This window comes from Helianthus annuus, chromosome 14 (assembly GCF_002127325.2).
Source record: "Helianthus annuus cultivar XRQ/B chromosome 14, HanXRQr2.0-SUNRISE, whole genome shotgun sequence".
Lineage (NCBI taxonomy): Eukaryota > Viridiplantae > Streptophyta > Magnoliopsida > Asterales > Asteraceae > Helianthus > Helianthus annuus.
Window position 1 is genome coordinate 119,691,796 of NC_035446.2, and position 27,012 is coordinate 119,718,807.

Genomic DNA, 27,012 nt, shown 5'->3' on the forward strand with positions numbered 1-27,012 from the left:
GTTGATGAAAATAGTAAGGAATACTGTCTACTTTTCTTCAACCATCAAAGCTTTATTTTTCCTTTTTCACAAACACTAAACTAATATTTAGTCACTGATACTTTGGATGTGTAAGTCACCTCTGTGTTAGTTGACACTGTTCTTTTACATTTTTGTAACGTTTATTTTCAATATTTGTAATTCGTTTTGTATTAGTTAGTACTTACATACGAATAACGAGAGCATCCTTATCGTTTATTATGTGTTATGGATATTTTATATGAAAAAGTGACTTGCTTTCCTATACTTAGAGTATCTGCAACCTAGCGCTTGTGAGCTCACATAATCACAGGGAAACGATGTGGCTCTCTCGTGACGGGGAAGGCTCAACACAAGATGACAAGATTCAAGAGTAATTGTTAGTGGTTACGGACGAGAGAGGTTGTGAGAGGGAATGAGAGTACTCATATATAGACTTTACTAATGTTAAAACTTTTATAGTTAGATAAAGAAAAAGAAGTAAATTCATAAAAATAGTGTTAAAACTCGATCATTATTTCATTAATATTTTTTCCCTCAGGAATCGATACCTCAACTCACTTTTGTTCGGTGTTCCTTTACTCGAGTACTTATGCTTCAAGCAATATTACATACTGTATAATATTAATATATATAATATATTAAATTAGATCTGTCTTTGAGAAAATACTTTATTCTAATTAGAAAAAATGTAAGAGTAAACTGTCATTTTGGTCCCTGAGGTTTGGTTACTTTTGTCACTTTAGTCCAAAACTCAAACCTTTTGCATCTGGGTCCCTGTGGTTTCAGTTTTATTGCCATTTTGGTCCAAAAATGAAATCAGGTCATACTTGTCTTATAAAATCCTGCAATTTTGTCATTTTCCTCAGGGGCAAATCAGGTCATATTTATCTTATAAAATATGGTATTTATTTATAAAAAAGAAATGATCATTTTTGTGACAACTCGTACTTTAGACCTATCTTGTAACGCTACGTGCTTATGTGAAATATATTATTTAAGGATATGTTTGTTATGTGCATTGTGTAATATGTGTATGTATGTATGTTAATCGAGCCCAAGCCGCACAAACCGCACAACCATCACTCGATCGCACATGGCCATTGGGCCGTATTGTTTGCACACGGACCAAAAGGGCAGCCCATGATTGGGTTCGGCCCACCCACCTCACACGCATAACACTTAGTGTGTTTGTAATCCCCTCATATTTGCAAAACATTATCACACACAAAACCCTAGTCTCTCTCTCTCACTCGCTCAAACCCGACGGCACAAGGCAACCGAAGATCACCCTCCTGTTCGGATCACTTTCTCCTAGTTTGATTCTAATCGGTTAGTGTTTTGTTTATGTTTTGTTATTAATAGACGTTATGATTTCATGCTTAGAGTAAACCGATTAGAGTTGTATGATTATAAGCTAGAGCCGATTCGATGTTACCATGTTGATATGCTTTGTCCTCGGATTGATTGTTATGATGATTTTAGATTGAATGTTTGTTAATCGGCTGAAGAGTGTGTTCATATGCGGATGATAGGTGCAATCGTTAAATTATTATGTATTCTAGTAATCGGACCAAATCATACAATTCGATAAGATAATGGATATGTTGTTTATGTTTTGATTAGCTTAGGGTTCATGTGAATTTGATACTTGATTTCCTTGTTTGATCGATAATTGGTGGATTAGAAACTGTTGATTGATTGTGGTAATTTTGGAATCTATCGAATTGGTCAAAAAGAATTAATTGAAATTGTAACTGATTGCTTGATTCACGAGAGTTTGTTAACCGGTCGCACAAGGCATCTTGGTCGCACAAGATGTCCACTCGCACAAATGGATCAGTCACACAAGCTGATCTGGCCGCACAAGCCGGACACACAAAGTCAATCGCACAAGGTTGCCTGTCGCACAAGATCTCTCGGACCGCACAAGGCAACTGGATCGTACAAGCCCTCACGGATCGCACAAGTGTTGATCCTGGTCAAATGTTGGGCCGTAACTATGTTAGGTAATTATTGTTTTGTTATTGGACCGAGTAAGCCCAAGGCCCACTCGCACAAGGCCGGTACAATCGCACAAGTCACTCACGTATAGTAATTGGGCCGATATTGTATTGTTGGTTTGTTGTGTTATTTGGGCCGGGAACTATTGAATTTCATCGGGTGGACCGCACAAGGATGTTGGGCTTGTGCGAGTCCAAATCTTGCATACGTTATTAGCTGTTAAAGTGCATTTGACTGACTACGTGTTGCCATGATAAATACGTGTTTGCCATGACTTATACGTGCATAACTTGAAGTCAAAACCTGACTTGTATGATAACCCTGCTAGGACGTGGTTGACCAACCCTAGTTCAAGAACCCTGTTCTTTTGTGTATCTGCCGAGCAACCCAAGGTGAGTTCACACAGCCAAGGCATGGGGTTCCCAGTTATTTCGCGCGTACTTAGTTAATGGAACCTAATGATATGGTCCTCAGGGTGAGGATGGTAAATGATAAGATACGGCTAGACTAGTATACCTACTTGAACTGATCTTCGCACACACGCCAAGGGTTGGCTGCGATATTATGACTGATCTTCGCACACATGCCTCAGGAAGGCTGCGAACTATACATACTAAATCTTCGCACACATGCCAGGGTGGCCAGCGATACAAATATACATAGTCTAGAATACTTGAGAACTTTCCCTAATCTTCGCATACATGCCTAGAGGGCTGCGATACGAACTGATACGATACATGACTAAATGAACGAACGCAATGCTTACTATACCATTACTATTACTGAACTTACTTTCTGTGAACTCGCTCAACTAGTTGTTGACTCTCTGCTGCATGCCTTGCAGGACCTTAGGTACTTTATGGAGCTTGCACAGGGAGGAGCAGGTCGTTGTGGAATACGGATCGTGAACGATATTTGAACTTATAACTTATTTTGGGTTTTCATTATTATGCTTCCGCTACTTAAATAATGTTTGGTTATGAACATCAGTCATGTCACGATGAAATACATTTTCTACTTTTACACTTAAATGCTATGTTTGATATGATTGATGGCTTGATCCTGGTCATGTCACGCCTCCAAGCGGTGGTACTCCGCGTGTGGGATTTTGGGGGTGTGACAATTTTGCCCATGCGGAAAATGACAAAATAACAGGATTTTATAAGACAAATATGACATGATTTCATTTTTGGACCAAAATGGCAATAAAACTGAAACCACAGGGACCCAGATGCAAAAAGTTTGAGTTTTAGACTAAAGTGTCAAAATTGACCAAACTACAGTGACCAAAATGGCAGTTTACTCAAAATGTAATTTAGTTTTGAGTAATTTAGACATTTAAAGATAACTTACTTTTAAAATCCTCTAGAAAAGCATTGTGACACAACTATGCTAGCAAATGATATATTTACATTTACAACAATACAAATTTCAAGGCCGGGAATAGTGATGTTTGGTGGTTGGCCAAATTGGCGGTGGCCAAAATGGCGGCCACCCTTTTCCTTTTTGTTTTTTTCTTTTTAATATAACAGTGACAGTAATTTATAGGTTTTGCCAAATTACAATTGTATCCTAACTTAAAAATTATGATTATACCCCCTCCTCAAAATAAAATTTGTCTTTTGTCCCTGCCTACATTTATGTTTTTCTCTTCAGTAAAAAAAAATACGTTTTTGCCCAGTTCAAAATAAAAATATACCTTTTCCCCAGCTAGAGTCCTGCCAAATTACGATTTAGTTCTCAGTTCAAAATTACGAGTTCGCCTCCTCTTCAAAATAAAACTTTGGTTGGCAGGAATAGTTGTGTTATGTGGTTGGCCAAAAGTGACGGCCACTTTGTTTTTTTTTTTTTCATATAATTGTTATTTATAGGTCCTGCCAAATTGCAATTTTATCCTAAGTTTAAAATTTTGATTTTGTCTCCGGTTCAAATTAAAATTTTCATTTTACCCCCTGCTCAAATTTTCGCTTTTGTCCTCAGTTAAAAATACGCTTTTGCCCCAATTTCAAATAAAATTATGGTTTTGCCCCCAGCTAAAGTCCTGCCAAATTATGATTTGGTTCCCGGTTTAAAATCACGATTTAGCCCCCAGTTCAAAATAAAACTTTGGTTTTGCCCCAAGTTAAAGATTATGATTTCGCCCGCAGTTAAAAAATTATGATTTTTCCCCTAATTCAAAATAAAAAATTACTTTTGCCCTCAGTTAAAAATAATATTTTACCTCCATTATAAAATTATGATTTTATCTCAGCTAAAAATTGCAATCTTGCCATCGTTTTTTTTTTTTTTGGCAAAACCATGGTAGTGTTTTATTTTACTTGGTTGAGTCAATTTTGTTTTTATTCGTGCGAAACAGCTGCCTAGCACTCGCTAATTGGTCATGACAAATTATTCTTTTGCCCCCAACTCTAAATTACACGCTTCCCATCGTTATAGTTGTTTTTTTATCATAAGACCCCCCTGTAGTGGGGCGTTTTTTTTTTAAATTTCAAAAATAACGCCCAAAAACGCCCGGAACCCATTACATGTGGCGTTTTTTAGTGTTTTTTTAAATTGATTCAGCGTGGTTTAAACAACGCTCAAAATTGCATGAGACCATGTTGACTGGCCAATGAGAGTGGTCCAACGAGTAGTTTCTTTTTTTTTTTAACCTCCTCTCTATAAAAAAATAATTGTTTAATATTGGAAGGGGCGTTATTGGGCATTATTCCCACTACGCCACTTTTACAATAACCCCCAATAATGCCCCATGCTGACTGGACTGTCACGTGTCGCAAAACGTCCCATGGTGGGGGCATTATTGAGCTAAACCACTACACATGGTCTAACTATGATACTGTTTTTCTTTAACTGGTTAACTTGATGTATCTTTTTTTATATCGTGTTATAAGTAGCATGTATATCTAACCGACATAAAGACGTACATATTATTAAACTATGAAATATTCGGCTTAGCGCCCCGCAACGCGGGCGGCGCATAATTCTAGTTTCCTTTAAATGCGAAGAAACACAATTTGTTTTCATTAAAAAAATAGTAAAATTAATAGTTTAACTCTTAACCTATTTTTTCACTGTTTTAATCTATTAGTATTGTGTAAAAGTTCTGTTATAAAATATAAAATAATATGATTAAATTATAAAAGTTCTGTTATAAAATAATATGATTAATTAGAGTATTTTGTAAAGATACGTTAAGATGGTATTAAAAAAACTGTAGTAAAGAGCTTTTGGAGTGTATTGTAGATTTGTAGAACATGAAAAAACTGAAGGAATCAGTTTTATTTATAAATATGTTTTTCTACATTTATATCAGTAAAGAAAGAAAGGCGATTAAAAAATGTTAGATATCGAACAAGGCATCAAGCAGCGGAATCACTATCAGTCTATCACACACACGAAAGCAATTAAAGAAGACATGAGAATTTACTTGGTTCGATTAAGGTTACCCACCCCCAGTGACAGAATTTGAAAATGGGGGGGGGGGGGGGGCGCACTACCCGATTCAAGCACATAAACAAAGTCAAATTGTCTAAAAGAGAATGGTTCAAGCACAAAATCAAATAAACAAAGTCAAATATTGTTCAAACACATAATCAAATAATCAGAGATCAAAAAGAGTCTAAAACACATAGTTTAAATACAGATCAAACAAACAAGAAATCAAATAATCAAATGGTTCCGTTCAAAAAAAAAGTTTTATTTACATTCACCAAAAAAATAATAATAATCAAATGGTTCAAACACATGAATCCATGCATACATCAACTGAAAGTCTAAGAGAGTATTAATCAATAATAAAAATTGTTACCCAAGTTCCCAAACAAAAATCAAACATACAAACAATCAAATGGTTCAAACCTTTATTTAACTATTTACATGATACTGAGAGACTCAGAGATCGCAATTGTATATTTAAATGATACTAAGAGACTCGGAGATCGCAATTGAATTCGGAAATCAGAATTCCGATATCAGTTGTGCCTTTGTGGGATGTGGGCCATCAGTCGTGGGTTGTTGCCTATGGAATTCTGATGGTCGCTGATCTCATATGTGCAATTAGAGTTTATTTTTTATTAGGTGCTCAAAGAATACATTTAATTAGTTAGTCAACAAGAAACAAATTAAGAGCCTAAATAAAGTTTAATGAAACCGACCCCTTTTTTGTTGTTCTTCTTGTCGATCCCTAAGGCTTCACAAACCCTGAAAAAATACAAATAATATTACAATACAATTCATTTCTTGCAATTTTTCCATAAGACAGCATGAAATTTGTTAAATTTTAATTTTGTAACACACATATACTTTCTTAAAAAGTATTTTGTAATAATTTTAATTTCCCTTTTCAAATTTACTAATTGACATGATAACTATTTATGGAACTTATTTGGATTGAAAACTTCTCATACTTTGCAATTTTGTGTTATAATATAAGTATTTTTCATAGAGTAAATTATAGGGAGAATTGCATATATCCCCCTATATCCCCTATATGGGTTATATATTGCATACTAGATTATTAGACCCGTGTACTACACGGGTTTAAGGATATAAAATTATAACTTATTTAATTTTATGTTGTTTTTAAAATTTATATAAGTGAATTTTTTTACCACAGATGACGCACGAGTTGGTCATGTGTTAAAACCGATTCTTTTAGAAACAAACCAACTTTACATAGAAATTGTCTTGTACTTTTATTTATCGTCATGGCAAAACATAGGGCCAGAGAAACTGTCTTATTTTCAATACATATCCTTCTGTTTGGCAATATTAAACGAAATCTAGGGATAAACATTTAAGTGCCAGTATTACTTTCGGATAATATGAGTGCCTTAATAACCAGTGATAGGACCTGTAGTAGAGTTCCATTACATAAACTATTCTTTCGATCAATATAACTCTATTTAGGACATCGGTGAGTATAGACTTGCATCAAAATTATTATGAAGATCTTCTATCCTTAAACCCGTGTATTACACGAGTCTAATAACATTAAAAGTGTTTTTAAAGTATGAAAGTAAACCGGTTTTCAAATATCTGACTAACCTATTATTTACCATTTTTATTATTATAATATAAAATAATAATTCATTTAATAGATGTTTTAAAAATATAGAAAAAATCCTTTTAAAATACAAGAACCGTTGTCACATTAACATTATTTGAAATTGTTTATTATAAGTAGAATTGGTACTAATAACTAATTATATATTTTAGATAATTCAAAAGTAAATGATCAATATTTAAGTAGACAATAAAAACATTTATTAGTATTAAGTTGTTAAGAAATTTTTCATTGTTTTGTATTAATTAATTAATATTAATAATAATAATAATATTAGTGAATTGAAGGATAGAATAATGCCATATGGCATTATGTAAACTCTTTTATTAATATGAGAATGCCATGTGGCATTAAGTAGACCCTTTTATTAGTATTAGATTTACCCAACCCAAACAAACAATTGCATATATCCCCTCCCTTAATTATATTTCAAATAATACCAAAATTGCCCTTTCAGAAAGAAAAAAAAAACCATTCAAAAACACGCTGCAAGGAAGAAAGAAAAAAAACCATTCAAAAACATGCTGCAAGGAGACACGCAACGAATGGGAGACGTTTGTTCAGTTCCGGCCGACGTTCCAGTCAGCATTCAGGTGGTAGCGGCTCCGTTCTAGTCCACGTCCCGTGCGTGTAGAATAACCTCTGTTCTAGTGGCTCTGTTCTAGTCGGTATAAGAGCAAAGTATAAGCGATTGTGACTCCATCTCGGCTGCGACTTGGCGATGATTTATGACTCCATCTCAGATTGAAGAGGTTACAAATCGTTATTAAACTTGATTCCCATGAAAACTTATAACATATGCTTAGTTTGTATGAGATGTAAATAGAATTAATTGTTTATGTGAAGACGAGAGAATTTCATTCAAGCAGAGGTAAAGTTCGTTTTTAATAAGAGTCTAAAAAATGACAAGGAAAGATTAAAAAACCAAAAAAAAAAAAAAAAGGTAAATTTGCAAATTTTAAAGTTTTACTTAAAACAAGGGTAAAATAGTCAATATATATTTAATTTCTAATAAAATAAATCAAAATAGGTAAATTTGCAATTTTTTTCAAGAATGGAGGGTATATATGCAATTTTATTTTTAGGTCGGGTAAATATGCAATAAATGAACTTTATAAGGGGATATATGCAATTATCCCTAAATTATAATAGGGTTTGTTAAGAGTTAAAAGATTTAAACCTTCTCAACTCTATTGATTACATTGGTTGTATATAGCATTCACTATTAAACGCAAATGATATATAAGTTATTTAAATTAAGATAAATAAATAGAAAAAATTGGCTTCTACTTCCAGTGACACCCCGAGCTTTAGAGGACGATATTCCGATGGGTTCCCACTGACCCCCCCCCCCACCCTCACGCATAGCCTTCTTCACCATCGGGTACTTCTTCCTGTGAGTCCCCTGATTTTGCTAAGGTGGGCGGTTTCTCCACTGGCTTTGCGTGTTGGACTCCGTCCACTCTTATGATCCACACGTTATATAATCATCGATCCAATAGGATCTCGAGTGCTTATCAATTCCTGATAACAACGATTCAAACTCCTCGGTAATCAACTTGTTTCCAGCAACAAATTCACTCACAACACCATCCACTTCTATCAAACTGCACCCAGGATCCTTTTTCACTTGCTTATCCTCCATCCTCTTCCTCACATTTTCCACATAACCCCATTGGTTAACCGACGCGTAAATATTTGATAGAAGAACATGAACCCCGCTACGATCAAGACCCCTTTCCACCAAACCCTCAACCGTTTCCAAACCCAGTTCCACATTGCCATGAACCCTGCAAGCGTTTAATAGCGCACCCAACACGTACGAATCAGGTTCCATGGGCATTTCAGCCACCACTTTCTTCGCTTGTTCTAGCATTCCAGCACCGCCAAGAAGATCCACCAAACAACCGTAGTGTTTGACAGTTGGTTTAATCCCATGAACATCCGTCATGCTTTCGAAAACTCTTACACCTTCTTTAACTAACCCCATTCGACTGCAGGCGTTTAGAACGCAAATGAATGTAATCTCGTTCGGTTTAACCCCTTCTGTTTCCATCCTCGAAAGCAACGCGATTGCGCGGGCACTTTCTCCATGATTAGCCATACCCGAAATCAACGATGTAAAAGCAAAGACATCTCTACACGGCATCTGTTCGAACACACGATAAGCTAACTCAATACACCCACACTTTGCGTACATATCAACAAGCGCTGTTCCTAAAACTCCATCCAACTCCATCTTCTTCTTATCCATATACGCGTGAATCCATCGACCCTGATCCAACGCACCGAGAAACCCACACGCGGATAACGCAACCACAATACTCGAATGATTCGGCTGAAACCCGTTACACAACATATCATTAAAAACATCAAGAGCCTCTTTAAACAACCCAACTTGCACATACCCATTAATCATAACACTCCAAGACACATTATTCTTCTTAGGCATTTCATCAAACAGTTGGCGTGCAACCTCAACTTCCCCCAATCTAACATACCCATTAACCACCGCAGTCCACGTAACAACATCCTTATTCAAACTCGAATCAAACAACCTACGACACCAATCCAAACACCCACAAACAGCGTACAAATGAACCAACCCATTTTGCACAAAATCATAACTTTCCCACCCTAACTTAACCGCTAAATCATGACACTCTAACCCCAAATTAAGCTCACCAACATCAGCACAGGCTCTAAGAACAAACGAGAACGTGTAATTAGTGGGCAGGAAACCGGAACCGAACATGTGTTTGAACAGATGAAAGGCTTTTTGGGAGTCACCCTGTTCGGTGCATGCTTTAATCATGGTGTTCCATATGTAAGTTGAACGGTGTGGTATTGATTGGAAAATAGTGTAAGTGTGTTGGAGATTGGTGGGGTTGGATGCTATGTGTGATAATAATAACTTTCCGGCGGCGAATGGATCGGAGATGGAGCCGGAGATGATGAGATGTGCGTGAATTTGGTTGATTTGGGAAGTTGAAAGATATTGCTGGTTTAATAGAGAAAGTGTTTTTTGAGTTGATTTGATATATTTGTGAGTTCCCGCCATAACATATTATTCATTCAGACGAGAAGAAGAAGAAGACCATCGTCAAATTTGCACACTCTCTCTGTCTGTCTCTCGCTCCTGTTGGCTAATATTATTTAGAGTTAATTTCATTTTAGGCCATGTGGTTTGGCCTATTTTACGAGTTTCTTCAAAGGTTGAAACGTTGTTATTTTAGTCCAAATGATTTAAATGTTGTCATTTTAGTCCACTGGGTTAACTCTATCTTTTTATTTTGTTAACTAGAAGGACATTTCAGTCATTTTATATGTAATTCTGTTAACTAGATGGACAATTAGACCATATAAAATGATCGAATTACCCTTCTAGCTAACATAAAAAATGGACGGAATTAACGCAGTGGATTAAAATGGCAACGCTTAAAACTATTTGGACTAAAATGACAACGTTTCAAACCTTTGAATTAAACTGGCAAAATAGCTCAAACCATAAGAAATAATATAGCATTTAACTCTATTATTTAAAGTGAGCTATGTTTTTTTTTTTTTTTTTTTTTTTGTAGTTTAAGGCCCAAATGTGTTTTTGTAATTTTTTGGCCCGACTAACTGGCCTGGCCCATTCTAAAGTTTAACATATGCACTATGCAATCTCCTCCGACATTAGATATTATGATAACTAGTGTTTTTCAATGACGCGCGTTACGCGAAACGCATTGGTGTTTTCTACCGATATCATTCTTCAAACGATTCGAGATAAACGATGTGTAACCAGCCATATTCGGCATCGTGGAGTGTATTAAAAAGGGAGCAATTGGACGATTGGATGCTGGGATAGGTGTTTCTTGGAATGCCCATGGATTGTTCGGGTCAAAATCACGATTATGAGGATTCATTTTTCGTATTGTGGTTGGATGAGAATTTTTTTTAAAAATAAGATAGGGATGATTATAGAAGAGGTGGAGTAGTTGTGGTAAAAAAATGAATAGAAGTGTGAGTATTTATAGTGAATAATTTTTTTAAACACATAGCCTTTGGCCAACGGCTTGCCCAAACGGCTACTTGTCTTGGCCAATGAGATCCCGCCATGTCATCTTGATAACCCCGTCCAACGCCCGGGCTGAAACCCCCGCCCAAGGGGCCACGCCGAAACGCCCAAGCCCACCCGGGGTGGTGACTTGGGTGTTTGTACCCAACCCACGCCACAACCCCGCCGAAGGGGCCACGCCGAAACCCAAGCCCACCCGGGATGGTGACTTAGGCGTTTGTACCCAACCCACGCCACAACCCCCGCCCCATACCTCATATTCTAATATACCCTAAATAATTTTATCATATATGAATTTTATCATATAATGAATGAATTCACTCTTCATTCACTTTGAATTTTATCATATATAATGAATGAATTCATTGTTCATTCACTTTGAATTTTATCATATATGAATATGAATATATGAATGAATTTCATTTGCTTATTTGTTTGATATTATATAAGTTTGTAAAGTAGAATAGTTTTATTATTTGTTTGATATTGTACTAGGTTATAACCCGTGAATACTCACGGGTTGTTAATCTATCTTTCTAAACAAATAAATATATACATATATATTAATAAACGAAAAATTGTATGATAAATAAGGTGTATGAATAAATGATAAAACGGTTTGTGGCTGATTATATGAATGGATATCATAACAAAAACTGCATTGGAAGTCGAAACAATTATCGATAAAGTTTACACACTAAATAATGTCAAAATTGTGTTATCCATTAAAAGAAACACTAATAGTAAACTAACATAAGATAAGATGTAATAACTTAAAATGCAAAACCATTAAACATTGTTAAAAACTATTAACTATAACAAAGTAAATGTATATCATATGAAAACCAAATATCCAAAACCTAAATGTAAAACAACTAATCAGTACTCCTTTTGTGAGGTACAACCAATTCAACATTCAAGACTTGATGAGTTTCATCAAAAGAAAAGTGAACCATATCACCCTCGTTAATGCGAGCACGTTTCATGAATCTCGACCATTTGCATAACGCATAACGAAAACCTTCTCCTCTCTTTTCACATCTGGTACGGTTGGTAAACTCCTCTTGCTCAGTCAAATGCAGAAGTCTGACGGTCATAGGTTTTAAATCAGAATCAAGTTTAGCTATCCTTGAAACATTATCAGGCAGCCGCTGTATTGTTTTTAAAATAAAATTAAAAAGAAGAAGAATATAAAAATAATAATTTATTTTTATGTGAATAATAAAAATGTAATTTTTAATATATAGTAGTTCCAAGAATAATAATAAAACTTACAAAATCTTTAGAAGCCATACGAACAAACTTATAAACACGACCATCTTGTTGTTCATCAATAGCTGGCTCTTCAACTGCATCAATAGGTGCAACTACATGCTGAAAATCATATATAACATTTATTAGAATAACAATATAGTAATTAAATATATAAAGAAGCAACCAAATTTATACTTACCTCATCAACTTCTACATCAGCAAAATTAATTTCAACACCAATTTTACCAAAAATTGTTAAATGGAAATAATTCCCAAAACCTCTTGAGAATATTAAATAATAACCGTCCTCCAATTGAAACAGATTAACAATTACATCAATACCAATGGAGAAACCGACTTTACCATCAAGCGTTTCAATCTTGAAGTGAAAGATTTTGTTGCCTATATCTATAATTGAAATAATATCATTTGATGTATAATCAAAGAACTTGGGCATGATAGACTCGGGAATGAGCTGTAGAAAGAATAATAAGAAAAATAATAAAAATGTTATATATATATATATATATATAGGACAAAGATCCGTTAGGAACCACCCTTTATTGCGAGAACCGCGAGAACCAGTGTGCACACAAACAGTAATACCTAAAAAAATCTAAAAAACACCCAAAAATTTTTTTTTATTTTTTTACTATTTTTTATGTTCAAATCGCTACTTTAGTAGCCAAAAAAAAATTTTTTTTTTAAATTTTTTTTTTGGCTACTAAAAGTAGCGATTTGAACATAAAAAATAGTAAAAAACTAAAAAAAAATTTTAGATTTTTTTTAGATTTTTTTAGATTTTTTAGGTTTTTTGGGGGTTTAGTTTTTAGCATTTTAGCTTGGGGGGGGGGGGGGTTTAGGTTTTTGGGGGGTGGGGGAGGGGGTTTAGGTTTTTTTTGGGGGGGGGGTGGGGGGGGTTAGGTTTTTTTTTTTGGGAGGGGGGTGGGGGGTTTAGGTTTTTGGGGGGTGGGGGGTGGGGGGTGGGGGTTAGGTTTTTTTTAGGGTTTTTTTAGGTTTTTTTAGCTATTTTAGGTTGTGTTCACATTGGTTCTCGCGGTTCTCGCAATAAGGTGGTTCTCGCATGAACCTTACCCTATATATATATATAGGTTATAACCCGGAAATTTTCCGGGTAGGAAAATTTAATTTACAACAAATAAAAGTATAAAAATAACACTTTTAACATCTAAAGTATCATCTTTCCATTTTCTCCACCATAAATTTTTAATTCGGTTTCTTAAACTTTTTCTTGTTGTAAAGAGCCATAAAAACATACAAAAGCAAGAATGTATATTAATCATGTATATTTTTTTAAAATTTGTATACACGTATAGATAATACCTCACTGTCACTCTACACTCTAAATCAAACTATTTTGACCCGACTCATACCTATTCCCAACCTTGCCCCACCCACATCAGCTACAACAAAAAACATCTACAAAAAAATACATGTTTGGCTTCTAAAACAAATAATTAAAAAGGAACGGTTTCAAAAAAAAAATTAAAATCTATTTATTTTTAGAAACACAATCAATATTCCGTAAAAACATATCACACGCTAAAAATTTACATAATCTTTAATGGATTCAAAATTAACACAATATAAAATTTATTAGTTAATCATGAAAAAAGAAAAACAGAAATAAAAAACCAAAACAAAAGAATCATTAATACATATTAATACAATACAAAATTTATTATTAAAAAAACAAAGATTTTCAAATTTCAAAAAATATCATAGTTAGATTTGCCAAAAAAATAAATAAATAAACAAAATAACTTAAAAATTATAGAGATTAGCATAAATGATGAAAACTATCATTATACCGGATCAAAAAACACAAAAAAAAAACGATAAAATTAAACTAAGTGAACAAAAACCATTAAAGTTAGATTTTCATCAACAACAACATTTGATTTCCCCTTCGGATCATCCTAAGAAACATAAAACATTAACCTTTGAAAATGAAAAAATAAAGGTAAAATAATTCAGTTAATTACAAACTCCTATAATTTAGTAAATGAACACAAACATTTGAACTTTGATTTTTATCACAAAGAACACTTGCTTCCCCTTTCGGTTTAGTTTTTTTTTATCCCAATCATCTTTGAACTACATATAAGGGGAAAAAATGTTTAACAATCTAATACGAATAGTAAGTAAATATAACAAAATAAGAAGAAAAAAACAATGACAAAAAAAATAATAATTAGAAAACAAATAAACATATCAAAAATAATTGGTCACTTCCTCAATAAGCTTTAAAAATGAAGGACAGTTGTTACTCTGATCCATATCTGGAAATTAAATATGAAGGCTTTTTAAAAGTTAATACGGAAAACTATTTATAGAAACAAACTTATAATATCGGGAGAAACTTCTAAAACAAATAATTAAAAAGGAACGGTTTCAAAAAAATTGAAAACCTATTTATTTTTAGAAACACAATCAATATTCCGTAAAAACATATCACACTCTAAAAATTTAGATAATCTTTAATTGATTCAAAATTAACACAATATAAAATTTATCAGTTAATCATTAAAAAAGAAAAAAAGAAATAAAAAAACCAAAACAAAAGAATCATTAATACATATTAATACAATACAAAATTTATTAGTAAAAAAACAAAGATTTTCAAATTTCAAAAAATATCATAGTTTGATTTGCCCAAAAAAAAAAAAAACTTAAAAATTATAGAGATTAGCATAAACGATGAAAACTATCATTATACCAGATCAAAAAAACCAAAAAAACAATAAAATTAAACTAAGTGAACAAAAACCTTTAAAGTTAGATTTTCATCAACAACAACATTTGATTTCCCCTTCGGATCATCCTAAGAAACATAAAACATTAACCTTTGAAAATGAAAAAATAAAGGTAAAACAATTCAGTTAATTACAAACTCCTATAATTTAGTAAATGAACACAAACTTTTGAACTTTGATTTTCATCAGAAAGAACACTTGTTTTCCCTTTCGGCTCAGTTTTTTTATCCCAATCATCTTTGAACTACATATAAGGGAAAAAATGGTTAACAATCTAATACGAATAGTAATTAAATTTAACAAAATAAGGAAAAAAAACAATGACAAAAAAAAATAATTAGAAAACAAATAAACATACCAAAAATAATGGGTCATCTTCCTCAATAAGCTTTAAAAATGAAGGACGGCTGTTACTCTGATCCATATCTGGAAATTAAATAGGAAGGCTTTTTAAAAATTAGAAATGGTAAACTATTTATAGAAACAAACTTATAATATCGGGGGAAACTTCTAAAACAAATAATTAAAAAGGAACGGTTTCAAAAAAATTTAAAACCTATTTATTTTTAAAAACACAATCAATATTTCGTAAAAATATATCACACACTAAAAATTTACATAATCTTTAATATATTAAAAATTAACACAATATAAAATTTATTAGTCAATCATAAAAAAATAAAAACAGAAATAAAAAACCAAAACAAAAGAATCATTCATACATATAATACAATACAAAATTTATTAGTAAAAAAACAAAGATTTTCAAATTTCAAAAAATATCATAGTTAGATTTGCCAAAAAAAATAAACAAAATAACTTAAAAATTATAGAGATTAGCATAAACGATGATAACTATCATTATAACGGATCAAAAAACACAAAAAAAAAACGATAAAATCAAACTAAGTGAACAAAAACCTTTAAAGTTAGATTTTCATCAACAACAAAATTTGATTTCCCCTTCGGATCATCCTAAGAAACATAAAACATTAACCTTTGAAAATGAAAAAATAAAGGTAAAACAATTCAGTTAATTACAAACCCCTATAATTTAGTAAATGAACACAAACCTTTGAACTTTGATTTTCATCACAAAGAACACTTGCTTTCCCTTTCGGTTTAGTTTATTTATCCCAATCATCTTTGGACTACATATAAGGGAAAAAAATGTTTAACAACCTAATACGAATTGTAATTAAATTTAACAAAATAAGAAAAAAAAAACAATGACAAAAAAATAATAATTAGAAAACATATAAATATACCAAATATAGTGGGTCATCTTCCTCAATAAGCTTTAAAAATGAAGGACAGTTGTTACTCTGATCCATATCTGGAAATTAAATATGAAGGCTTTTTAAAAATTAAAACGGTAAACTATTTATAGAAACAAACTTATAATATCTGGAGAAACTTCTAAAACAAATAATTAAAAAGGAACAGTTTCAAAAAAAAAAAAAATTAAAACCTATTTATTTTTAGAAACACAATCAATATTCCGTAAAAACATATCACACGCTAAAAATTTACATTATCTTTAATGGATTCAAAAGTAACATAATATAAAATTTATTAGTTAATCATGAAAAAAGAAAAACAGAAATAAAAAACCAAAACAAAAGAATCATTAATACATATTAATACAATACAAAATTTATTAGTAAAAAAAACAAAGATTCTCAAATTTCAAAAAATATCATAGTTAGATTTGCCAAAAAAAATAATAAACAAAATAACTTAAAAATTATAGAGATTAGCATAAACGATGAAAACTATCATTATACCGGATCAAAAAACACAAAAAAAAAAACGATAAAATTAAACTTACCTCTTGTGTTCGAAGAAGATTCAGATTCCTACAGTTGCATAAGTCATCATCAATAAGTTCAAGACATTAACCATATGGAACTTTTCCTCCCCACAATAAGCTTGCAAAATCATACGGTATTTCCTATGAATCGAAACAAAAAACATATAAGTTTAAATAACTTAATGTCTGTTGATAAAATGAAAACCAAGAAACATACAAAAAATATAGGATCTTAGTCATCAATCAACTTTAAAAACGACTGTAGCGTTGTTTTTAGGATCCATGACTGTAAAGGAATAAAGGATTTTTTTTTAAAATATAACGGTAGCTTATTTATAGAAAGAATGTCTAATTACAGAAACCGAGTTATAACTGAGAATAGAAAAATTAACCTTAAAAACAGTAATGTGTTTATGGAAACAAAAACCTCTTTAGAAAGAAATTAAAGGTATCTTTAAACCTAAATAGGAAAACTCATAAGTGACAAAACTAACAATATGAACTTCAAAAGATAATGACATAAAGTTTTCAAAATTATGCCTAAACAGAAAATTTAATAAGAAATAAGAAAGAGTATACATATCAAAAAACAAACAATACCAACAACATTTAACTAACCTGTTTTGGTAGACGAACATTCCGAGTCCGAATTTCAAAAAAGATTGAGGATTCACCATGGGAAAATACAAACAATAAATCATTCAGAACATATATTACTAATTTAAAAAAAATAGTGACACAAAATTTAATAAGAAATAAGAAAGACTATACATAAAAAAAACAAACAATACCAACAACATTTAACTAACCTGTTTTGGTAGACGAACTTTCCGAGTACGAATTTCACAAAAGATTGACGGTTAACCATGGGAAAATACAAACCATAAATCATTCAGAACATACATTACTAATTTAAAAAAAAATTACTGAACAGAAAGGATAAAATTAAATATTACAAACTTAAAAAAGATAAAAAAAAATATAAAATTTAACTAACCTCTTTTGTTTGAGGAATTACCGGAGTCCGATTTTTATCACAGATCACGGATTCACATGAAAAACAAATTCAACAAAATTCAATAACTGACATAAATGGGGAAGACATGATAAACAACTAACTAAAACAACATACCTTTAATTTTTTTGATCAGATCTACAGAAATAAGAACAAAGAAAACGTTATTAGCAATCGAAACAATCTTTATAAAATCAATTTTTGATCGAATCTAAGTGCAGATCTAATGTATTCTTCATCCACCAAATGATAGATCAGAATTTGTTCATTTTTAGATCAACAATATTTCAATTTTGAGATTTAAAATTTGAATTTAAGATTATTAATTTCAGTTTTAAAATCTAATTCATTCGTCTATTGTTAATGAATTCCCCATGATACCCAAAGCAAAATAATATAAAATTCAAAAGAAAGTGTAAGAGTGAGAGATCACGTACGTTGTAAGATTCCTTGATTTGATAAAATTGAACTCCTCAATTGCTTCCTCTCCACACATCAGCATGATATTGAAAAAAAAAATCATCCAAACAAATAAGTGAGATTGATTGAAACAAACAAAATAAACAATGAGAGGTTTATAAATTCATCTAAGCAATAAGAGGTTTATAAATTCATCTAAGCAATGAGAGGTTTATAGATTCATCTAACCTGTTACAAACTGACCTCGTTTTGACGCATAAGTCAAAAGCTACTTTCCAATGCATATATCTCATGATTTTTTAACATTAACAGTGACAACCCGGATATGCGAAAATAAATCGATCCATAACATACCTCTCATATGAATAGTCGTCATCGTTTTTACTCACAAATCTTTTTGAGAAACACAAAATCCAACCATAAACACACAATCTAACGATATCTTGAAGAAAAACAAACAAATTTGTTTCGCGTGTTGATGTTTTTTTGTTGTACACAAACACAAATCGGAAGATCGAGAGAATCAATCATGAAAAAGAGGATTAAGACAGAGTTAGACAAAAAATGTATAATCAATGTAAATAAGGAAAATATGATTACCTGTTTGTCGATCTTTCAAGATGTAACGAAATCATAGTTAGATTCCTTGTAAGGTGGTTGTTCTCCCCACATTAATGAAGCAAATTTATTAGGTATTTTCTATCAGTGAAAACAAAAAATAAATAAATAAATAAATAATTAAATACGTAAGTCTAAATACAATATGTTTAGTAATCATAAAACCAATAAACATACAAAAAAAATAGGATCGTCGTCCTCAATCAGCTTTAAGAATGAAAGACTGTTGTTACTCAAATCCATACCTGCAAATTAAATGTGAACGGTTTTAAACACATAAAAACGATAAATTATTTATAGAAATAAACTCATAATAGCGGAAAACATATAAAATTGAAACAAACAAAAAAAGGTTTCAAAAAACGTAACACCATTTATTTATAGAAATAGAAACCTTAATTCCGGAAAATTACCATAATAAAAATAAATCACTAACGAAATTTAAAACTGCTCAAAATTTAAAATTTAAAATTTAAAATTTGAATTCCGGAAATAGAAATAGAAATAGAAACCTTAATTCCGGAAAATTATCATAGTAAAAATAAATCACTAAAATTACATTTGAAGTTACAAAAATAAATCACTAATGAGATTTAAAATTGCTAAAAATTTTAAATTTAAAATTTGAATTCCGGAAATAGAAATAGAAACCTTAATCCGGAAAATTATCATACTAAAAATAAATCACTAACGAAATTTAAAATTGCTCAAAATTTTGAATTTAAAATTTGAATTCCGAAAATAGAAATATAAACCTTAAAATTTTAAATTTGAGGTTTCAAAAAACGTAAGACCATTTATTTATAGAAATAGAAACCTTAAAATCCAGAAAATTATCATACTAAAAATAAATCACTAACGAAATTTAAAATTGCTCAAAATTTTAAATTTAAAATTTAAAATAGAAACGTCAAAATTTAAAATTTAAAATTCGAATTCTGAAAATTAAATAACTAACATCCAATCCCGTAAATTATCATATTAAAATTTATCATACTAAAAATAAATCATCATTTATTTATAGAAATAGAAACCTTAATTCCGGAAAATTATCATACCAAAAATGAATCACTAAAATTTAAATTTGAGGTTTCAAAAATAAATCACTAACGAAATTTAAAATTACTCAAAATTTTAAATTTAAAATTTGAATTCCGGAAATAGAAATAGAAACCTTAATTCCGGAAAATTATCATACTAAAAATAAATCTGTAACGAAATTTAAAATTGCTCAAAATTTTAAATTTAAAATAGAAACGTCAAAATTTAAAATTTAAAATTTGAATTCTGAAAATTAAATAACTAACATCCAATCCCGTAAATTATCATACTAAAAATAAATCACCATTTATTTATAGAAATTGAAACCTTAATTCCGGAAAATTATCATACTAAAAATGAATCACTAAAATTTAAATTTGAGGTTTCAAAAATAAATCACTAACGAAATTTAAAATTACTCAAAATTTAAAATTTGAATTCTGGAAATTGAAATAGAAACCTTAATTCCGGAAAATTATCATACTAAAAATAAATCACTAACGAAATTTAAAATTGCTCAAAATTTTAAATTTAAAATTTGAATTCCGGAAATAGAAATAGAAACCTTAAAATTTTAAATTTGAGGTTTCAAGAAATGTAACGCCATTTATTTATATAAATAGAAACCTTAATTCCGGAAAATTATCATACTAAAAGTAAATCACTAACGAAATTTAAAATTGCTCAAAATTGTAAATTTTAAATTTAAAATAGAAACGTCAAAATTTAAAATTTAAAATTTGATTTCTGAAAATTAAATCACTAACATCCAATCCCGTAAATTATCATACTAAAAATAAATCACCATTTATTTATAGAAACAGAAACCTTAATTCCGGAAAATTATCATATTAAAAATAAATCACTAAAATTTAAATTTGAGGTTTCAAAAAAAATCATTAACGAAATTTAAAATTGCTCAAAATTTTAAATTTAAAATTTAAATTCCGGAAATAGAAATAGAAACTTTAATTCCGGAAAATTATCATACTAAAAATAAATCACTAACGAAATTTAAAATTGCTCATAATTTTAAATTTAAAATTTAAATTTCGGAAATATAAATAGAAACCTTAAAATTTTAAATTTGAGGTTTCAAAAAACATAACACCATTTATTTATAGAAATAGAAACCTTAATTCCGCAAAATTATCATACTAAAAATAAATCACTAACGAAATTTAAAATTGCTCAAAATTTAAAATGTAAAATTTAAAATAGAAACCTCAAAATTTATAATTTAAATTCTGAAACTTATATCACTAACATCCAATGCCGTAAATTATCATACTAAATATAAATCACCATTTATTTGATATAAGTTTAAAACAAAATAAAAAAAAAGATAAATATCAGTTTACTTAAAATATGATTAGTAATTAGAATACACATAAACGTACCAAAAATATCGGGTCATCTTCATCAATGAGCTTTAAAAATGAAGGACTGTTGTGCAAGGGATCTATATCTGAAAAATATATATGAAGGTTTTTAAAAAAATAAAACGGTAAAGTATTTATATAAAAAAAAATCAATATTCCTAAATCAACAATCAATAAGCTTTAAAAGATAATTTAATCAATTGAGAAACTTTCAAATCCAAAAATAAAAAGAAACGGTTTAAAAAAAATAAAAAATATTTATTTTTTAGAAACAAAATCAATATTCCGAAGACAAAAACATTATACCAGATGAAAAATTATCAGACCACTGTAAATCTTCATCAACACAATCAAAACACATCGGACACAATCAAAACATATCATCATCAACAACAAACTAAAAGACTGTAAATAAAAATATGAGTACATGAGAACAAAATCAAAACATCAACAAAATATCATTTCATATGATTGGAATCGGATAATGCAAAATCATCATCAACAAACAACGAAAAAAAATCAAACAATAAGCATCTGCGGAGAAGGAGATGAAGAACAAATTTTTTATAGATTGTTGATTAAACTTACATATAACAGGTTCGATCAACAAAAAAAACATAAAAATCATCAAAAATTCACATTAAACATTTACAATAAATAACAATCTAATATAAATTACATACCTGCAACTTATGTGGAACGATCTACAAAAAAAAAAAAAATAACAACGAAAATGATTAAGATTTGTCGAATGGGTTTTGAACAAAAAAAAAAGTTCCTATAAGATCTAATAACATAAATAAACAGTATAAGATCTAATTACAGATGAAGCCGTAGATGAGCCTTAGGGTTTGTAAAATTGAATGTGGATGAAAGATGATTGAATAACAAAATTGAGAGAAGAAACTAACCATATTGTGAAGAACTTTTGACGATTTCTCTGGTCGATTAGGGTTTTGACGGATACGAAAGACCACAAGCAAACCCTAGATATGACAAAACACATCGTAAATCATTATTAAACAGCAAACAAAACGATCTCTTCAAATCTGGAAACATGAAACAAATAGCATTTACATGAAGATGAAGAAAGCATCAAAACATTGTCGTCCTTATGAATCTCATCTGAATATATAAGATAGTTAATGAAATCGAAAAAAATCAAAGACGTATTAGATTAACAATACGAAAACAAAGAAGGAATGGCATAATAACATACCTAAGAACGATGAATCTCTGAAAAACGAAGAAGCAGATTTAGGAAATGGTATGTAGGGTTTGTGAAAAGTGAGGTTATGAGATATGGTGGTCTGGTAAAGATGATATACAGGATCCGTTTTTTAATATTGGGTGACCCGAATCACAGCCGGATCCCGCCACTTTTTTGTTAAAATCGTGATTGTAGAAGCCATTTGAGAATTCCCTCCTAAACTCACCATCAAAAGTTGTCACATCAGCAAAAATGGCCAAATTCAAATGCCACCTAGCCCACATCACATCTCATTTATATATATATATATATATATATATATATATATATATATATATATATATATATATATATATATATATATATATAGATAAGTTTGTAAAGTATAATAGTTTTATTGTAGATTTTGATTCTGGTGCGTATGGTATTTTAAACTGTATATTTTGAGTGGAAAACTTTCAGTTTTGACGAGTTACGTCAAAAAAAAAAAATTGTAAGATTTTTTTTTTTGGTTTTGTTAAGAGTTACATTGTTTGTTAGAGAATAAGTTGATAGGATCTAGGTATTGGTTAGATTATCTAAATGTAAATTTAGAGATGTTGTAAAGGGACCCGGGGTGCATGGATTTCTTGTAGCGGGTATCCCTTACCCGTAACCCATACATCGCCACCGTTGGTGCGGGTAGGGGTTGGGTTGGGTGAAAGATGCTAAAATTTGTTGTTTGGCTTCAAAAATATGACTATTCAATGGTCGATTTTATTGAATATTTATTTATTTATTTATTTATTTATTTTCTTTTAAACACTGTAAAACCATTATCAAATCACACCACAATCACAAAAGTTTAACCACACACTCTTACATACTCTCAATACATTCATTCACCCACAATATTTTTACGCCATGTCTCACGAGTCTTTCACTCCACCGTTCAAAATCCAGGATGCGTTATTATCGGAAGATAGTAGCCTACAATATTTTTTTGATGTCGTCGAGCGAGCCGAATCAGAAGACGCGAGAACATCTAAAAAAAGATTTGTGTGGTGTGATCGTGATAAAGCAAACCACGTTTTGTTTGAAGATTAACTTTCCGAGGAGCCCAAATACCACGAAGGTATATTCAAACAAATCGTATGTCGAAACGTTTATTTTTAAAAATAGCATCCGACATAGAAGCAAATTTAAAGTGGTTTCGAGTGGGCATGGATGGGCAGATGAAAAGAAGTTTTACACCTATACAAAAATGCACATCCGCCTTTAAACAACTTACAAACGGTAATCCTCCAGACGAGTACAATGAATATTTATGTATAACCAAGAGGACTTCGCGTGAATGTCTAGAATATTTTTGTAATGTCGTGATTAGATCATACGATGAAGAGTTTTTACGAAATTCGACAAGACACAACATTGCATGCTTGTACCAAGCACACAAAGAGAGACACCACCTTCCAGGTATGATTGGAAGCATTGACTGCACACATTTTAATTAGAGAACATGTCATAAGGAGTTGTGAGGACAATATATGGGAGGTGACCACCAATATCCTACAATCATGCAAACAGGCACACATACAAACGTGGATACTATCTTACTAATGATATCTACTCTACTTAGTCAACGTTTGTGAAAGCGTTTTGCTATCCCACTAATCCGAAGGAATAGAGATTCAAGAGGGCACAAGAGGTGGCGAGAAAGGATGTGGAGCGATCGTTTGAAATACTAAAGGGGATATGGGGTATACTTAATCGACCAATGTGGCCTTTGAAGGTAGATAAGAATAGGGGCATCGTTTATGCGTGCATTGAACAACATGATTTGAAAGACGAGGGCCCTGCAATATCGTTTGCCCACATAAGAAATTCACCCGTCGCGCCAGTTTTTGACGAAAAAGTCCTTGCGGAGTTGCATAACGAAGACATGCATTTCCAGCTTCGGTATGATGTCATAGAACATATTGCATCTCTAGATCTAACCTACCTTGAGGAGTCAGACTCTGAGTAGTTTATATATATTTTTTATTTGTATTTTATGGTGTGTCGCATTTTTTATTTTTAATTATTAAGGAATGTATTTTTTAAATTTCTAGGAATAATTATTTATGTGTTTAATTATTTATATTTAATTTAAATATTATAAATTTGCAACAACTTTTGGCATTGTGTGTTTGTACATAGTGCATAACATGTGTTTTGTGCAACTCTTTAAGGTACATCTGGTTTTTGTTTCTAGGTTTTGACACGTATATTTTCTTGCTACGTGTTAAAGCCAAAAGCAATCCTCCCACCGCCAAAACACCACCACAGCAACAAAACCCCTCAGATCTGAAATCTGGAGATTCTACAAGGTGGAAGAGTAACACACAAGAGTGACAGAGGGTTGGGCCAAGAGAGGGGCGGTGGTGTGGTTTCAGACGGTACACCTCCCCGATGAAGGTTTCATGTCGGCGGGTCTGGTTTCAGTAACAAGATAGAGGCGGCGCGAGGTAGGGTTGTGACGGGTCTCCGTTTAACTCCGGTAAAGCATCGATTCAATTTCATGGTTCGTTTTCAATTAGATCAATTTACTTTGTTTTTGTTTAACCTATTTATGGTGGTACAAAATTCAGGTGAAGCTCCGGCGAGTTCTCTGGTGACCAATCTGGTTCTGTATGTCAATAAATCTTATTGACAGGTGGTTCTCCACTACATTCAGTTTCCGAAAGACCAAACAATTTAGAACCCAGATATTCAAACCCCTTTCAATTCACAGATCACAAAACGAGAAGTTACATTAGTCATCAACAGGTTAATCATCATTTACTATCTTTTTTTATATTACTTAATATTACATGTATATACGCTCATCAACTACGGATTTAATGAAACCCTAACCCCCAATTTCGTGTACTTTACTTTATTTGCAGAAATACTAAAACCTTAATTCTCCATCACGTTGATCTGTTGTTGATCATTGTTGTTTCAGGTAAATTTTGTTAATCCTTTGTGTATTTATATGATTGGTTGATTTAAATTGATGTGATTTGGGGGAGTAAAAATTTGAGTTTGTTTTAGGGGTTTTTTAGGGGGCATCGAGCTAACTATATTTAAGTTGTTATAATTTTATTGTTGAAAGTAATTATTGTGTATATAGAATCAGTGTTGAAGCGGGGTTATATTTGCTTTAAATCGTATCTTTTGATTACAAAAATTCATGTTACTTCTAATTCCCTTAGAGACATGTAATGATATGCATCAGTTTACTTTCTGTTTGGCTATGTTGTGATATATTGTTTTAGGGGCTCATTAATTAATTCTGTATCTATACCTGCTAATTAAGCTAAGCCTTTTTCTGGGGTGATGGAAATAGGTTCTTGGACCATGACAAAATTAATGTTGATTACGTGGGGCAAATTTTGAGTTCATACCATATGGTTCTGGTCGAAGAATGTGTACAGCTATACCCCTCGCGTCACGGGTGCTTCCACTCGCTTTAGGTACGCTTTTGCACAAGTTTGATTGGTTTTGGGCGATGGACTTAAACCGATGGAAATGGATATGAGGGAAAGAATGAGGATAACTCTTAGGAAGGTTGTTCCATTAAAGGCTATACCTATACCTAAACCATTAGATGTGTATATATTATAATAAATAAATAAAATGTACCCCATATGAAAAGCTTTATCATGCATATATTGTAGAGAAGGAAAAAACAAAAACCAAGGTGTTTCTGTTTTTTTTTTTTTTTTTTTTTGTTAAATTTTGAAGTTAATATTCAAAGTATATTTGAAAACTGATAGTGGTTGGAACTGGAGTTATTAAAATCTCTTTTGGTTCTAAGGGGTAGGTATACTAATAATAGGGAAAGTCTTTTTTCTTTTTGCAATAAATTTCTTCTAATCTTTGTTGTTTGTGGGACTTGAACCCAAAATCTTTCCTTTCTAAATCCAGGTGTTTAAAGATTTTGCCTTTGCCAATGGATCACCACCCAATTGGTAAATAGGGAAAATCTTAAGATGCCTAAAAACAATCAGGAGATGTCATGTGACCCAAACATAGTCTCTTTGACTTAAAACTTGGTCTTTCTTTCTTTATGTAGCTTTTGTACATGTAGTCATGAAACGTAGACTATTATAAGGTTAAATTTTAACCTTTACAGTTTTCACATATAAAGTGTGTCTTTTTATGAGGGTGCTAAAAAGGTTCTGGCAACGTTTAACTTAACTTAAAGGGTGCTATAAAGGTCGTGGCATTTTACAATTTTGCAAAATTCTCTGACCAAAGTAGCAAATCATTTGTATTCATGTTCACCTATTGAAAAAGATGTGTTTAATGTATTGGATTGTGTTTTAG

At 31.3% G+C, this 27,012-nt stretch overlaps 2 protein-coding genes and 2 long non-coding RNA genes across 4 annotated transcripts; 1 reads left to right on the forward strand and 3 right to left on the reverse strand.

Annotated features, from left to right (window-relative positions):
- Positions 1–8,427: 8,427 nt before the first annotated feature.
- LOC110909186 (pentatricopeptide repeat-containing protein At5g48910) lies at positions 8,428–10,218 on the reverse strand. The gene has a single exon (XM_022154208.2). The coding sequence runs from the start codon at positions 10,146–10,148 to the stop codon at positions 8,553–8,555; it is 1,596 nt and encodes a 531-aa protein (XP_022009900.1). The 5' UTR covers positions 10,149–10,218; the 3' UTR covers positions 8,428–8,552.
- A 1,693-nt stretch (positions 10,219–11,911) lies between these two features.
- Positions 11,912–12,861, reverse strand: LOC110905819. Its single transcript, XM_035983056.1, has 3 exons — positions 12,604–12,861; positions 12,426–12,524; positions 11,912–12,301 (listed from the first exon to the last, which is right to left on the reverse strand). Exons 1-3 carry the CDS (start codon positions 12,859–12,861, stop codon positions 12,026–12,028), a joined length of 633 nt encoding a protein of 210 aa, XP_035838949.1. The 3' UTR covers positions 11,912–12,025.
- A 9,277-nt stretch (positions 12,862–22,138) lies between these two features.
- On the reverse strand, positions 22,139–22,614 carry LOC110905822. The gene is made up of 3 exons (XR_002573446.2): positions 22,548–22,614; positions 22,382–22,456; positions 22,139–22,174 (listed from the first exon to the last, which is right to left on the reverse strand). It is a non-coding gene; the product is annotated as an uncharacterized LOC110905822 (long non-coding RNA).
- A 2,674-nt stretch (positions 22,615–25,288) lies between these two features.
- LOC110905823 lies at positions 25,289–26,231 on the forward strand. The gene is made up of 3 exons (XR_002573447.2): positions 25,289–25,467; positions 25,587–25,645; positions 26,030–26,231. It is a non-coding gene; the product is annotated as an uncharacterized LOC110905823 (long non-coding RNA).
- Positions 26,232–27,012: the final 781 nt, after the last annotated feature.

Bases quoted from the DNA above. Each gene is read 5' to 3' on its own strand.
- LOC110909186 (XM_022154208.2), bottom strand. From the start codon at position 10,148: ATGGCGGGAACTCACAAATATATCAAATCAACTCAAAAAACACTTTCT.
- LOC110905819 (XM_035983056.1), bottom strand. From the start codon at position 12,861: ATGCCCAAGTTCTTTGATTATACATCAAATGATATTATTTCAATTATA. The intron at 12,525-12,603 runs GTAAGTATAAAT...TATGATTTTCAG, and splicing joins CTGATGTAGAAGTTGATGAG to CATGTAGTTGCACCTATTGA. The intron at 12,302-12,425 runs GTAAGTTTTATT...AAAACAATACAG, and splicing joins GTATGGCTTCTAAAGATTTT to CGGCTGCCTGATAATGTTTC.